At 36.9% G+C, this 15,302-nt stretch overlaps 1 protein-coding gene across 2 annotated transcripts; it reads left to right on the top strand.

Annotated features, from left to right (window-relative positions):
• The first annotated feature begins 2,672 nt into the window (after positions 1-2,672).
• Positions 2,673-15,212, top strand: LOC117576913 (uncharacterized protein DDB_G0281497). 2 transcript variants are annotated; one of them, XM_034262052.2, is made up of 5 exons: positions 2,673-2,901; positions 3,970-4,059; positions 12,185-12,385; positions 13,423-14,012; positions 14,071-15,212. In XM_034262052.2, the coding sequence occupies exons 2-5, from the start codon at positions 4,012-4,014 to the stop codon at positions 14,318-14,320; spliced, it is 1,089 nt and encodes a 362-aa protein (XP_034117943.2). In that variant the 5' UTR covers positions 2,673-2,901; positions 3,970-4,011; the 3' UTR covers positions 14,321-15,212. The 2 variants fall into 2 exon arrangements, with proteins under 2 accessions (XP_034117943.2, XP_034117944.2); XM_034262053.2 differs by lacking the exons at positions 2,673-2,901; positions 3,970-4,059 and adding an exon at positions 11,689-11,947.
• The last annotated feature ends 90 nt before the right edge of the window (positions 15,213-15,302 follow it).

Genomic DNA, 15,302 nt, shown 5'->3' with positions numbered 1-15,302 from the left:
ATTTAGCCGATATATTAACTGTTAAGCAGCAAATTAAAAAAAAAAAATAACAAAAAGACTTACCCAAAAAATACCATAAAAGTTTACAGTTTGATGAATACCACTGAATCGCGCAACCGGTTTCTTGAGAAATGCAACTGGTGAGTAACAGCTGCTGATTTTGTTTGTTAACGCTTGCCTAACAAATAAATAATAGATAAGCTTCAAATTAATTGAGAACCTTTCTTTAGAATTAGAAAATCACACTAATAAACAACGCCTATCAGATATGGAAAAGTAAAAAAACATTGATAACAATTTAAAATATATTTCTTATTAGGAAAAATATACAGCACTACAATTTACTAATAATTTCACCGACACGAGTATAAAAATTTCGTAACTGCAAATTACTTTTAAAATATTACACTAAGTAACGGCTTTTTCCGCCTTTTTCAGTCAACACAAAAGCTCTGGAAATTAGCGCTGCCAGATAAACGAATTGAAATCAACACCGCACTTAAAGCTGAACGCTATGTCACTGCTGTATGGCGCGTTAAAATGTTATACATTTATTTGAAATTATTTGAGTGTACACACTGCCATCTGCACTTGTGAAGTTTTAAGTTTTGCTGCTAATAAATTATATTGAATTCGTAATTAAATTAGAATCCCAAGTCGAATTAAGCTGCAGCCAATGTCCGCCAAAAGGCGTTAAAATGTATACGTGTTACAGAGTTTCGAAATTGTAGCCTTGACTTTGCGGCCCACTGAAAACCAATGTTGGCTGATAAACAAATTTTGATTTGTTTTTATGGTGTTTATCGTATTTTTTCCAAAGGTGTCACACATCTTACATTAGAGCCCAATCAGGTTATTTGCATTTTTTGACAGCTAACATATTTAAGATATCATGGAAACTTCAAAGCTCGAAAAACGTCAGTTGCCAATTGCCATTTGGCATTTGTGTGTGCTACGAATTAGTTGCGATTTAATAATTGAGCCATAATGTGTCTATGCAAACAAACATATACCCAGCTCGACAAGTTGTCAGCTGGGACCCCATTTGAGGTGTTTTGCCTTTGCCCAAGTTATTAACCAAATTGTATATATCAGATCCTCACACAGCACAAAACATCTTTTGTGCGCAAACGCGCGAAATTTACAAACAAAACCACAACCACAAAAATCTGAGAAAAAAAGAAGCAAAATACATCTTGCTAGCGTTGATTTGTACGTGTTTTCATAATTAACACATATTTTTTTGATTCATAAAACAAATATAGTATTAAGTCGGATCATCGACGCCATGAATTGAAACTGTGACGTCACAACCTTAAGCACAATCCCTCACCTCACACTATAAGTCCATAACGGTTTCACTTTTATTCGCTGAAAACTGAATCATCTGTGTAACAGTTATAAACAATTATATTCCAAGTTGTCCTCAATTTACTTATAAACGACGATATCAGGCCATGACAACAGACCACAAAAAAGGAAATTATAATAATTATGACTGAAGCTGACGCATTTTGTGTACATTATTTACCGTTAGCGGGTGAGTTTAATAGATAGCCGCTATCGATATATTCCCTAGATTTTTTTTTGCTTGCTTTTGTACATCTAACATGGATTGCCTTGTTTGACACCGAACGCATCATTGTTCTTATCACGGCACAACAATAACAACAACAACTTGTTCTGATAGTCATCATCACAAAAAAAAAAAAAAATGAAAATGTGTGCGTTGTCAACACAATGATGATAAGTCAACGCGTATTTCTAACAATATGACTGTCTCTCTAAATTGCTTACAAAAATACAAAACAGAAAAAAATCCCCATTTCCCTTCATAAAGCTGCTTTATTCTTAGTTACAAAGCAAACTTTCCAGTATTTTCAATTGCGCATTTCCATTCACACTTTTCTTCCATAAATAAAGTATGTACTCACTTGCACACACACACATATACACTTACACACATATTCAGCTTCAGGCTAACGCTCATTGCCATGACGTTGACCAGCGTGCTGGGAATGGACCCCATGTTTGATAGCATCTTGGTTCTACGTAGCGCTTAAATAGCGCAACCCAAGACTCTTCTCACAATTGTTGTTATCGGGCACTGTTCGCTCTGAATTTCATGCCAGCCAACAAGTGGCTTTCTCTTTGATTACATGTTATCAACAACAATAACAAATGATTATCACTTAAGCAAGCGCAATCAGCGTGATGTGTACATTTACAAACACACACACACACACACTCACCTTTAAAAACAAATGTGCGTTTGTATGCGTGTGAGTGTGCAGGAGCGTGGGCGTAGAACACTTGCACAAACATTTGAGAGATTCTTCCAGTTTACTTATTACATGCGTTATACAACGATACATACGGACGTTATGCGTGTATGCGCGAGTGTGCGCCTTTGTCGTCTGCGCCTTAATATCCATTCTTAAATTGCATACAATGGACTGCTCTCCAGACATACAGTGCACATGCAGACAACGGATTGCCCCGAGAGTCACTGAGAGCGGGAGAGCCTATGCGTGTGAGCGCACATAAGGGAGAGTCAGACAACACAGTCAGAGAGCGAGAGCTTCCGCCGTTGGCGCTCGCAGCAAGCTTTGACGATCATTGCGCGCTGCCCATCGTCGTCGTCAGTTTGGAACTCGCTGGAGGCAGCTCAGTCAGTCAGTTGTTATCGAGCGTTACTTGAAGTTGGTTGGGCTGCCCACTGCCAGGCTGTGTGTGTTGTTGTTAGTGTTTAGTATTAGTATTAGTCGTGTGCGCGCTGCGAAAATCTGAGCACCTCTCAACCCCCTACGCCCCCCCACACACGCTCGCGTTGTCGCCGCCACTGCCGCCGCCGTCGTCGTCGTCGTTGCCGTCGTCGTCTTTGCTGTCAGTTCCATTTGTGTGAGTGTGCCAGTGACTGCCCAAAAACAAAATTTAACACACAAAAAAAAGAGGTTGCCATTAAAATACAACTACATGTACACCACACACACATACATAGATAGATGAAATCGCGCATAAACAGTTCGAGTTGGAGCGCTTTGGTTGTTGTCAAGCGTCGCAGCAGCAGCAACAACAAAAACAAACAGCATCTGTTGCCAAACAACAATTCAATTAATTATTATATTTAACTGTTGTTGTTTTTGTTATTTTTTCTTTTTCGCTGATGTATGTATTTATGTAGTATATAAATTATGTAGATTGCTTTGTGTATGTCTTATGCATTTTATAGACATCACTGCATATATTATTTGTATTATATCTTGATGCACTTTTGCATTGTGCAAATGACTTGTTGTCAGCCTGAACATCTTAACACAAGCGTAAAAAAAAAAATTAAAAATAATAACAAAAAAATAAGTTGTAGATAAAAAGCACAACGTCAACTGCAAAAGATCACGAAATGCGGTACAATGCGTTGTGTTGTTGCTGTTGTTGTCGCTTGACGTTGTCGCAGACGGAAAACACACACATAATCACACACACACACGCACGCACACAAAGACTGCGATACACACACCCCCAAACACCTGTACACGAGTCATACGAAAAAAAAGCCGCACTGGAGATTTGCACAAGTGCAAAAGACAAAACGATTTCTTTGGGTTTTTTCTATCGCTCTTCGCTCTCTCTCTCTCTCCTTTCGTACCTTGGCTAACACAATTCGTTATAGTAGTAAATCGATTATATAGGATTATCTGTAAAATTGAGTACATAATGTACAGACACATTCAATATCTCCTCAATAGATAGAGACAGCAACTGAAAAAGCGCGTGATAATCGTGGAAAAATGCAAAATATCGTGCACAAACTAAAAACAATTGATACAAAGAACAATATATGAAATAAACATATCAACCGATAAGTGAGAGTGAAGTGGAATACACCTACTTATATATGCATATAATATACTAGATCGAAATTCACATACATATACTTAGAATGTCTCATGTTTTTACATACTACAGATTATTTTTGATTAACGGAACCAGAACGAGAAATACCCGGAAATGGATTACATTGTAAAGGCCTACAAGGACTGGAAATTGCACTCGCAAGTAAGTTAATAAAACAAATTTAAAATATAAATTGGCAATGAAAAGATTTTATAAAGAGTCTTTTCTACATTTAAGTAGAATAGAAAAAACTTAATTTTAACCTTAGACTTTTAGCTTATAATAAATTATACCCAATGAAACTTATTACAAGGAAAAAGTATATTTCGAACGAAAACCTAATCATATTTTCTTAAGATAATACAAATTTGAATTCGGAGTCGGATTGGGAGTGAAAAGATTGTCTAAAGAAAATAACAGTTTATTTCTATAAATTTTAATTCCAAAGCGCAGACCTTAGACCTTTTTCACTTAAGCATTTAATACGACACATAAAGAAATTTATTAAAGGAAACGTTATACGAAGGGGGAAATTCTATTTAAGAAAAAAAAACCCACTCAAAAGTTTCGGCATAATTTTGTATTTTGCACTATGCTATAACTGTTAGTGCTAACAAAGATCGCGTCGTCTTATGAATGAATCAAAGATCAAACATCTGTTCTTTCCCTCTCTTTCGTTCGCTAGCTTTGTTCCTTTCTATCTCTCTCGCGGTCTCTGTCTCAGTCTTTGTCGATTGTTATACATTTTGCAATCCATATATCTGTATATATAGAAAGCACAATGAAGTCATGCCAACCCGCGGTCGTTAGCTCTTTGGGCTCTGTCTCTGGCTTTGGCTCAAAGCCAATTCCACTTCAATGTACATAAGTGTATATTGTGTATATATACATTATGTGGCAACATCACAATCACCAACGGCAAAAGGCAACAGCAAAAGCAAAAGGCAACAAGTCGAAACAGAGTCGCGACGCTTGGCGTCATAGTACTCGTCATCTTGGCCGTTTGTCGTCAGAGCCAAGATCTATTCAAGAGAAGTTAGCGCTGCAGCCAGCCAAAGTGCTTAACCGCATTTAAAGAATTCACTCAGTTAAAAATAATAAATGATATTCTCATGAAACATGATCATGTCGAAATGCTCTCGGATTACCCAACAAAAAAAAAAACCACTTTGTTGCCACCAAAGTGTGCAGCATGGTTATGTGGCTTATAACTCTGGCTTCGCTTGCGACTTGTGCCGGCTGCTTGCTGCCGATCGTGGCCAACGAACCAGGCGATGAGTAAGCTGCCACCAATACCAACAACAGCAACAACAACTGCCACACATCTGGCTAAAAGCAACGAGTCAGCGAGTCAACTAGCTAGCAATGCGGCCAACTTGTGCGACTCTGTTTGAATTGCAAATGAGTGCATGAGTGAATAAAGCCAAATGCATTTTATTTGCCGCCGCCGTTGCTGTTGTTGTTGTTGTTGCATTAAGCTGCTAATTAGGCCAATGCACGCCAGAGTGCAACAATAAAACATTAAATAAAAAACATACTTATCAAGCAGCAAACTTACTTTGTTTCGTTCTTGCTTTGGTGGATCTAAAAATATCCTTAGCCTTGGGCTTGGGCTTGGGCTCCGCGATGAGTTCATTGCCCAGCCCAATAACAGGCCCAAGAACTGAGCCCAATCCTCAAGCCAAAGTTGCAGCTTAAGTGGCACGCTGCAGGCCGGTTTTAGCCACCATTTTGTTGGCTGCAATGCTCGTTGCCTTCATTAGACGCACAAGAAAACACTGCGAGAAATAAAGGTGCAGAAATTACGAGTAGTTTTAAAATCATATATTAAATATATTAAATGAAGAAAAAAGAAAAAATCACAAATTTATAATTGATGGCTAATTAGAATACTTTATTAGGATAGCACCAAAAAAATGTTGCACAAGAATAAAATTGCTTTAAATTTCAATGCATACTAAAACAGCTCAATTTTAAGCAATAGTGAGAGGTACATATATGTATAAGAATTTTGACACATTATATTTATTCACAACCGTGGTAACGAATAATCAAATTAAAATAAATAAACAAAGTACACCACATTTCGGTTAGAATTTACTCAAAGTTAACCAATAAAATGTCGGCGGAATTTTTTAAATAGTTGAATATTCGATTTACGCAAAAACCTCAAATTATATTATTAAAACGAATAAAATCGCAAGTGGATTCATTCTACTCGAAACTTGACGGTTTTGTATTCGCAACAACCTCATAAAATTGTTTATATTAATATCGTGTTTAAACGCTTTGAAATGCTCATTTGCGCGCAATTAATAATAATTAATGTGATATGTGTTGAGCTTCTCTCAAGCGAAGAATTGTTTATTAAACATTTCCACAGTTTATCAGCTAGACTGTAATATACATACATATGTATGTATGTACGTTATTTAATAAACATTTCAATTGTTTTGATTGTAACACTGCCACCTCGCTTGCCCTTCAAAACAAGCCGTCACATTGGGGGCAACTCGAAATGCTAAACAGCTTTAACAGCCGTCTGGTTATCTCTCTCTCACTATGCGCATAATGGCCTATTATGCCGAAACCTTAACATTTTTCGTTGGCCATAAAACTGTGCGGGTTGCCCTGCATTTGAACCAACAAAGACTTTGAGCCACTCCTCCAACCACAAGAAAAGCAACAAGTAAGAAAGTCGAGGTGGCTCAACTGTGAAATACCCGCATACCGTTCACAGTATTAGCAAAACATTGCGGTATTATTCTTAAAATAATCAAATGAGTATACCGAAAAAAATATTTAAGTAAACCGAACGCTATATTTGGTATATTGATATACAACTACATTAACAATATACCATATGCCATGAAATATACCATATTATCAACCAACGCAATTAAGATTCGACAGCAAGCCGTGTTTTTTGGCAAAATAACTTCTAGGATAGCAACCAAATTTTCAAGAATCAGAAATCAACTTTTCGTATTTTATAAATATATAAAACATTTGTATATTATAAGAATGAGTATACTGAAAACAGATTTAAATATACCGCACGCTGTATTTGGTATATTGGTACAGTATTACATCAATAATATACCAGATGTTACAAAATATACCATAATTTAAACAAAAGCAATCGACTGCAATAGCCGTTTTTTGGCAAAATAACTTCTAAGATCGCAACCACATTTTCAAGAATCAGATATCAACTTTTCATTTTATATAAATATATAAATCATTTATATATTATATGAGTGAGTATACCGAAAAAAGATTTAAATATACCGCACGCTATATTTGGTATATTGAGATACAACTACATTAACAATATACCATCATTTAAATATACTGCACGCTATATTTGGTTTATTGAAACACTACTACATTAACATTATAACATAGGGTACAAAATATACCATATGATCAACCAAAAGAAACTCAGACACGACTACAATAGCTGTTTTTTGGCAAAATATAAATCATAAATTCGCAACCAAATTTTCAAGAATCAGAAATCAACTTTTCATATTATGTAAATATAAACATAAATGATTATTTAAATAAATCGAACGCTATATTTGGTATATTGATACACTACTACAATAATCCCGACTGCAACAGACGTTTTTTGGCAAAATAACTTCTAAGATCGCAACCACATTTTGAGAATTCTGGAATCAACTTCTCATATTATATAATACCCTTCAACCTTATGGGTAACGGGTACAAAATCACTTCCAATTTCGTTTTCGAAACGCGCTCCCACATGCAAAAACACCTACACCAATTATTTACGTATTTTTGCATTTAACGACAATCTTCTTCGACTCCGAAAGCCTCGAAAATAAGAGGTGTGAAAAGCCCCCGCAAGCTGATCAAGGGAAATGCCACCGAGTGACTAAGTGGATCTTCCATCTGAGAAAGATTTGTTTATGAGACTGGTTCGATAGAATGTCATTCGTTGTGGCTTGATTCGCTGATTGTTTCCTGCTGCAATTTGACATTGAACCGGTTTCTAGGTATTATCTATGTTTTTTTTTTTGTTTTCTTCACTATATATGCTGTCTATATTTAGGTTTTTCTTGTTCGCAAACCGGTCGAGGGGCTTATCATAAAAATAACGAAATTCTACAAGTTACATTCTGGAAATCGATCGATGACGCACAAAAATATTATATATAAATATAAATATATTATTCCGAATTCCCACACAATCCAGCAACCATGACAGCCCCAAATAGAATCATGCCACATCATGATTTTATTTTACTTTGATTGCCTGCGACACTTTATGAGTACTTTTTCTTTATTCGAGCGTTATAAGTCATTCTTCTTTGTTTCAATTGATACTAGGTGGGATCAATCATCGTGCTTAAGCTACCAATAAATATACATATTGGTTATAAATACAGTCGACTCAACTAACCACACAATCGCAATCTTATCTGCACAAGTCGCTTCGCAATGTGGCCACGAAAAAAACACATACGGACGTTGACTGTTTTAACTGAGTTATATAAAAAACTAGAATAAAAAATAAAAATATAAATATACTAGAGTCGAGAGAGTTGAATAAATCAAAATAATATACATAGTTGACGAGTTTATGATGGTTTTGCCTAACTTTAACGATTTAATGGCGAAAATTAATTAAAATCCACCGCCAACCATCAATCATTCCTTCAAGTGTAGAGAGCGTCGTCATTAGTGTGAATACAAGTTGAATTTAGCAACGCTTATGGAGATTGATAATAACGCAATCAGAATACCTATAAATATGTAGTTTTAAACGAGCATATCCGTTATACTCTCTAATTGATTTGAATATGGATATAAATTATATAATTTTTTCACTCGTAAAATGCTTTAACCACGTATCTATATCTCAATCCGTATCGTTATAATGCCACAAAAACCGCAGTACTCATTTCGGAATTTTACGAAACGTTCGAATGACATCTGGCAACAATTGCATATTTCTAATAGTTTAGCAACAACTGCAATATCATAGAAAGTCACGTTGATTGCTCCCAGAACAGAACAGAACAGAACAGAAAAAAAACAATATTAACGTCATGACGTTGCCCTTCGCATGGGCAAACAAAATAAAAAGTTCAAATATAGTAATAAGTAGTACTTCATAAGCATACTCGTTTATCAACAGTAAGTATGAAGTACACTACGTAAGTAAGAACTCATCCATTAAATTTATCAGAAAATACGTATAAATAAACGTAATACCACTTGATAGTCTCGCCACTTGACTTATGGTATGATGAGGCTTTGCTTTTTCAAGTGCAAGTTGAAATAAAGTAAAATGAAAGACAATTTAAGCTATGGGGGGAATTACTATCGAAGACCGATAGTTTAACATTGAGGGAAATGCAACTCAAGGTTGAATATATGTTCTATTGATACTGCTACTCAGAATATAGAATACAAGCCAATCAGTTGTTAACCAAGTAGTTTAGCTCGTTGACAATTTTTCTAGTACTATTCTCGGTATCACAGAGTTGTTATCAGTTAATTAAGCATGTAACCCAGAAAACATTTCAACTGCCAGTTGAGATAATGTGATGTCGAATAGACACTGAGAGTATTGTATGTTGTGTGTGCGGAAACTTTCCCACATATCATCATAATAATAATATTATTGAAAACAATGCTGATATTGAGACAGTACAAAATGTTCTACTTATATCTAAAATTGATATGTGCTTTGCTTTGCATTCTTATACATTCACTTATACTATATTGCGTGCCAGGCACAATTTGTTATGGTTTGTTGTTGTCACTCATTTTTTGTATTTATCAATTTGCAATTTCCTTTTTAGTTAATTTTAATTAATACTAAAGATAGTGGCGATGGCGTCGCCATAAAGTAACTGTTACTTAAATCTAACCTTCGTTTATAATTTTTCGTGCGCTTGCACAATTCCATAAATTTTGACATACTTACATAAACAACAACAACAACAAATATATAGTAACAACAACAACAACGTCAACAAATTGAAATAGATTGCAAACGATATCATGAAATTTATGGGTATATGCCATACGAATATTTATGATTGTTACTTGTTGTGTTTGTTACTCTTGCTGAAAGCCGTTCGATTAGCTTGACGACTTTAATTTGGCCTTTCCATCTGGCTCTCTCAAAAAATTGCAATTAACTGACTGACTGACCTTCGATTTGATCTCTGAAGTTCTTTGGCTTCCAACAAAATTTTTGTGCTTTTTTTTACCGTGGGTTGCCAACTGGCCATAACCAGTGACAAGTTAATGAGTCACATGTGAGACATCAGAGACATCGGAGATGTGCGATTCGAGAGCAATCCGACTCCATCTGATGTTTCTATTTAGCGTCTTTTAATCGGAATCTCAGACAAAAACAAACAAATCGTATCGGGTGTAGACAATTAAACAACAAAATCGCATAATTAGCGTATCGAGTTTGAGCGTCTTTTCGTCTGGATAAATAAACAGACAATTGCAAAAAGATCCCCATCCCCCGCAGTATCATTCTGTTGATGGTGATTTCCCATCCAAAAGATCACATCACATCATCGCGGTCATTAAAACACTCGATGGGTTTAATTTGTGCCGGGAATGGTCAATTTCGTAGAGAGCTTTCACACACAGAGAGAGCATTATAAATACATTTACGATGGCAACGGGTTGTATACATTATATTGTGGATATATATTTTAGCCAAAACCTTGCCGAGGGAAACCCGGCGCGTGATCAGCTTGTGTGATCTTATGCATGTCAATGACCGTTTTCTTTCTAACGTATATATCCATGCGATATTTAGGTGAAACTGCCAACAACAAATTAGTTTGCTGCGCTTATCAGTTGCGATATATTGGGAAAAATATTTAACCAACATAAATAGAGAGTGCTCTCCTCTCGCTCACTCCCTATCTCACTCTGTCGCTTGCTTTGTCTTTATTTTTGCAGAAAAGGCTTTGACAGCCACTGCGACAACTTGTTGTTGACCTTAACACCACAACCAGATGCCGCTGTATGCATTCACACACACAGACACTCGACACACAAAGCCATTGTAATGGTATGTGTGAGGTCTTTGCTGTGGGAGTTGTGTGGTAGCCAAGGAAGTAATTAATTGCATTTAACCACGTTTGTAACTGCTGCAATAGTGCATTAATATTACAAATATAAAGAAATAATTTATATATGTACATACATTTGTACGATATAAGTCACATGTTAATTAAAAGTCATGCCGGCAATTCGTTTGCTAATTTCCATATATGCAGCAGCTGTTGTGCTGCATGTATTTTGTTGTTTGTCTTTGTTGACTGGGTCGACATCGAGAGTTGCTTTGTCCAAACAGGTTTAAGCTTAACAAAACACCCAGCAATACATGGAAAGGTGTTTACGTTGTTCGCCTATCACGTGAACAACAAAATTATCCGCTCTCGTAAGCAATAAAAACAATATAAAAAAACCGTCGCGAATTAGCATTCAGCCCAAAACAAAACAGAAACAAACACGCGCTCCATTCGCGCCGCATAACAGTTGCAAGCAACTCTGCACATCTTTTGCAATATCGATAACATTCGCAAAATAGCGGTTCAGCGTGCCGCCGTGACACGATGTGTTGTGCGCTATTCCTTTTTCGGTGATTGGTGCACAAGGGGCTCGCCAACAACCATCTCTAATACATTGCGCAGCTGTGTCAGTCTTTTTGTTGACATAGTGCTACGGTCACACTGAGTCTATTCGACATACCACACAACAACAACTTGTAAACACGTAGTAAACGGGAATTATCTGTGCTGTTGATGAGCGTGTGAAAATTAAATACAAAATCAAAGTTAATTCTTAAATTCTTTTATTTATTTGTTTGGCAAGCAATCAAATCAAAGCCCAGCGAAATTTGAAAAGTGAATGCAACAACAGTTTGGGCAAAGTAAAATGCAATACGAATCAGTTTAAATAAGGTGCAATTGTGATTTCAACTTTCGTTTTGCTTGACTGCAGTTGAAACAGTTACAAGGAGGGGGAGGAGTTCAGGGTGAGTGAGTGGGGAACTAATTAAAGCAGGCACAACGCTGCATTTATATTTATAGATACATAATATACACAATACTACATATACATTTCGTATTTTTGTACAACTATATTAGTTGTAAATAGTTACGCCATTGTAATGACATCACAGCTGTTTATTTTATTGCTGTGCTAAAATGTGAAAAATTGCAGAGTGAAATTAAAGGCAACAACTTTCTCCCCTCTTTAATTTTAATTGCAGTTTCAAGAGATCGTGCCCGATATGGATGATTCGGAATTCATGTTCAACGAAAAGCAATCGATACGCGACTCTTCACGCACCCTCAAGAAATACGGCAGCACCTGCTGCAACAGCATGATGAGGAACAATGAAATCCTCATAAGACACACTGTGGAGAAGACCGACACACTACAGGGCATTTCACTCAAATATGGCGCAACGGTAAGTGCACGAAATGTGAAATGTGAAATCCATTTCACTTTCAACTTCCTACTTGCAACTTGCAATGGCTTCACAGCTTTGTGTCTGGCATTTGGCACGCAAATACTATACTTAAAATTTGAATGCCAGCAGAACAATATGTTAGCTTAATAGGCGAGTTTTATCGATTTAATAATCAGCGCAGGGTAAACAAAATGCTTAAACAAATGCTACAGAGTTAACAGTTTCTTGTTTTCCCTTTTTCTCGTTATTATAATTTATGAGAAGCTCCACACCTGCCATAAGAAGAAGAAGAACTTTGAGTGAGTTGTGACAGCGAGTTTAGTAAATATAAGATAGTAGTGTCTTACATTCAAGATACTCTTCTAGCTATCTAGGTTGATTCAAGAACTGCAGAACGACCGTTTGTCTAGCTGCTTATCAGTTGAAGTTGATAAGCACCAATATTAAAAAGGCAGGAGCTAAAATAGAATAAATGCTGCAAGCAAATATGCAGATAATAACAATTGATATGCAAGCAGGAGTCACGAGTCTGAACCCGAAGATAATCTGAGAATTTGAATGTGTCATAAGATTTGCTTTGAAAGATAGCGAATTTATGGAACTAATTTCAAATATTTTCCCAGTAACAATAGTGTTGAATATCTAGCTATATCTATAGATTTACCTTGTAGTCTGAGAATTTGAATGAGGCATAAAAGAAGCCTTAAATTATATAAAATTTATGGAACTAATAACACTATTAACACTATAGTTAAAGTATTAGAATTATAGATCTCATTTGAAATGTATTTAAAATGTCAATAGTGTCGAGTAAATCTTCTTATTGTACATTATTAATATTAAACACCAATGGAAAAACAATAATAATAAATAGGTCTAATAAATAATGCCTTATAGCTGACCCAATTAATCAATTTTCTATAAAAGCTGCGGAGGGGGTCCCGTCAATCTATCAATCAATCTTGCAATTGCAAATAATTACAGATATATAGAATTACCTACTTATCTTTTTCTACTTATCGTATGCATTTCAGACGGAACAAATACGTCGCGCAAATCGCCTCTTTGCCTCGGACAGCTTGTTCTTGCGTCAGTTCTTGCTGGTGCCAGTGGAGAAGACATCCCCCTACTATTTGCAGGCGAATGGTGGGGACTTGCTTGATGTCGATGTCGATGCACTCACCGCTGACGCCAACGTCTGCGCCGCCTCCTCTCCGCCCACTACTCCCGATGCGAATTTGCAGCATGAGGCGCTCAACAATGCGAACAATTTGCATTTGAGCCAGGGCAACAACTGCAGCATGTATAACAGCAGCGGCAGCAGCAACAGCTGCAACACAAACACCAGCTCTAGCTCCAGCAGCTCGACAAGCACACGCTCCGCTGGAGGAGGCACCACACCACGTCCCTATTCGATTGCCGGCGAATTGCTAGTGCAGGGCATCGATGAGGATCCAGCGATGATGAACAATCACAATGCGTGCGGCAGCAAGCAGAGCAAATCGCTGGACTCGGTGGCAGCCATGACGCCCGAGGAGGAGAATCGCAAGTGCATGAATGACTTTCTCAATAAGATAGACAACACAATTTCCGAGTCGCGCAAATACGTAGAGCGTTCCAAGGAGTAAGTTTCGCAGTTGCATTGCTTCAAGCACTTTACTAATAAAGCTTTTCCATTGCAGTTTGGTTAGTAGCCATAGTGATGCGGATATTTGCATCAGCGCCAGCACCGATGTCTTTCCGCAGCGTCGCCATCAGTTGAACAACTCCTACAAGAACAACAACAATAAGCCGCCGCATCATCAGCGACACAGCTCCACGGGCAGTGGCAATTCGGACACGGCTCAGCTGCTGAATACAACACAGACGCGTCGCGTCCAGAACTCACTGAAGCGTCTGGAGAAGCAGCAGGATGACTTCTTTGAATTGTAGCAGCTTATCCAACAATCACTGGGATATCAATCGACAAGCGCTTCGACGTTAGCTCTAGTTTAATTACTGTGAATGAGAGAAAGAGAGTTAATTTTACAAATTGTTTTTAATTGCAGCGTAATGCTGCACTATATGTAAATTATATACTATAATCATAAACAGACACAGACACACACTTACATGTAGACACTACCTTTATGATAATGAAGAAAGAGAGAGAAGAGGATATTATGTTATAAGCGCTGCGCTATTTAAACCTGTACTATATACACACTATACACTTCATACTATTATCGTATGTATGTTGATGATGATGACGACGACTCAGTTGTCGAATGTTTTGATCTTATTGTTAATCCAACTGTCAGCCCTTTGTAATTGCCGCCAATTTGCTTGCAAAGTCTGTGCCCCATGCCCCTGGACCCCTCCCCTTGTGCCCCTTCTGACCCCCTCTTTAATTATGATTACTTTTGTATGACTAGCTTTAATTACTCGTTTACTTTTACACACTTAGTTATGTGAGAATTATTAATATTAATTCACAATAGCATAGAACTTTATAACACACACCCAACTAAATGACTGCTCTTTTGCAATATTGATTGGCCAATTAGTTGACTTATATATATGATATATTTATTTGAGTCTGTGTGTCCTTAATGTAATTAATTGTAATGTAAATTGTCCACACACAAAAACACACAGTTTGTGCAATCAAATTCCATTTATTCAAAACACGTCCAAGCCTATAAACACACAAACACGCCCCTTCCTAAAAAGAAATCCAGCCGATATCGTTCCCTACACGGCCAAACAAAACTGCAAAATCAAGTTGTATTAGAAGATTTTATAAACAAACAAAATAAAGTAAGCAAGTGTTAGAAAAAAAACCAAACTTTTATTTCTAATTTCACAACTGTTGGAATTTTCTTATTGGGGGAGCGGAGCATGCGCAGTTGTCCTTGCACCGCGTTACCAGGAC

This window comes from Drosophila albomicans, chromosome 2R (genome assembly GCF_009650485.2).
Source record: "Drosophila albomicans strain 15112-1751.03 chromosome 2R, ASM965048v2, whole genome shotgun sequence".
Taxonomy (NCBI): Eukaryota; Metazoa; Arthropoda; class Insecta; order Diptera; family Drosophilidae; genus Drosophila; species Drosophila albomicans.
This window is presented reverse-complemented; position numbering and strand designations above follow the sequence as displayed.

Excerpts from the sequence above, each read along its gene's own strand:
- LOC117576913 (XM_034262052.2), top strand. The coding sequence starts at position 4,012 with ATGGATTACATTGTAAAGGCCTACAAGGACTGGAAATTGCACTCGCAA. Across the intron at positions 4,060-12,184 it reads ACTGGAAATTGCACTCGCAA|TTTCAAGAGATCGTGCCCGA; the intron begins GTAAGTTAATAA and ends TTTTAATTGCAG. Across the intron at positions 12,386-13,422 it reads CACTCAAATATGGCGCAACG|ACGGAACAAATACGTCGCGC; the intron begins GTAAGTGCACGA and ends TATGCATTTCAG.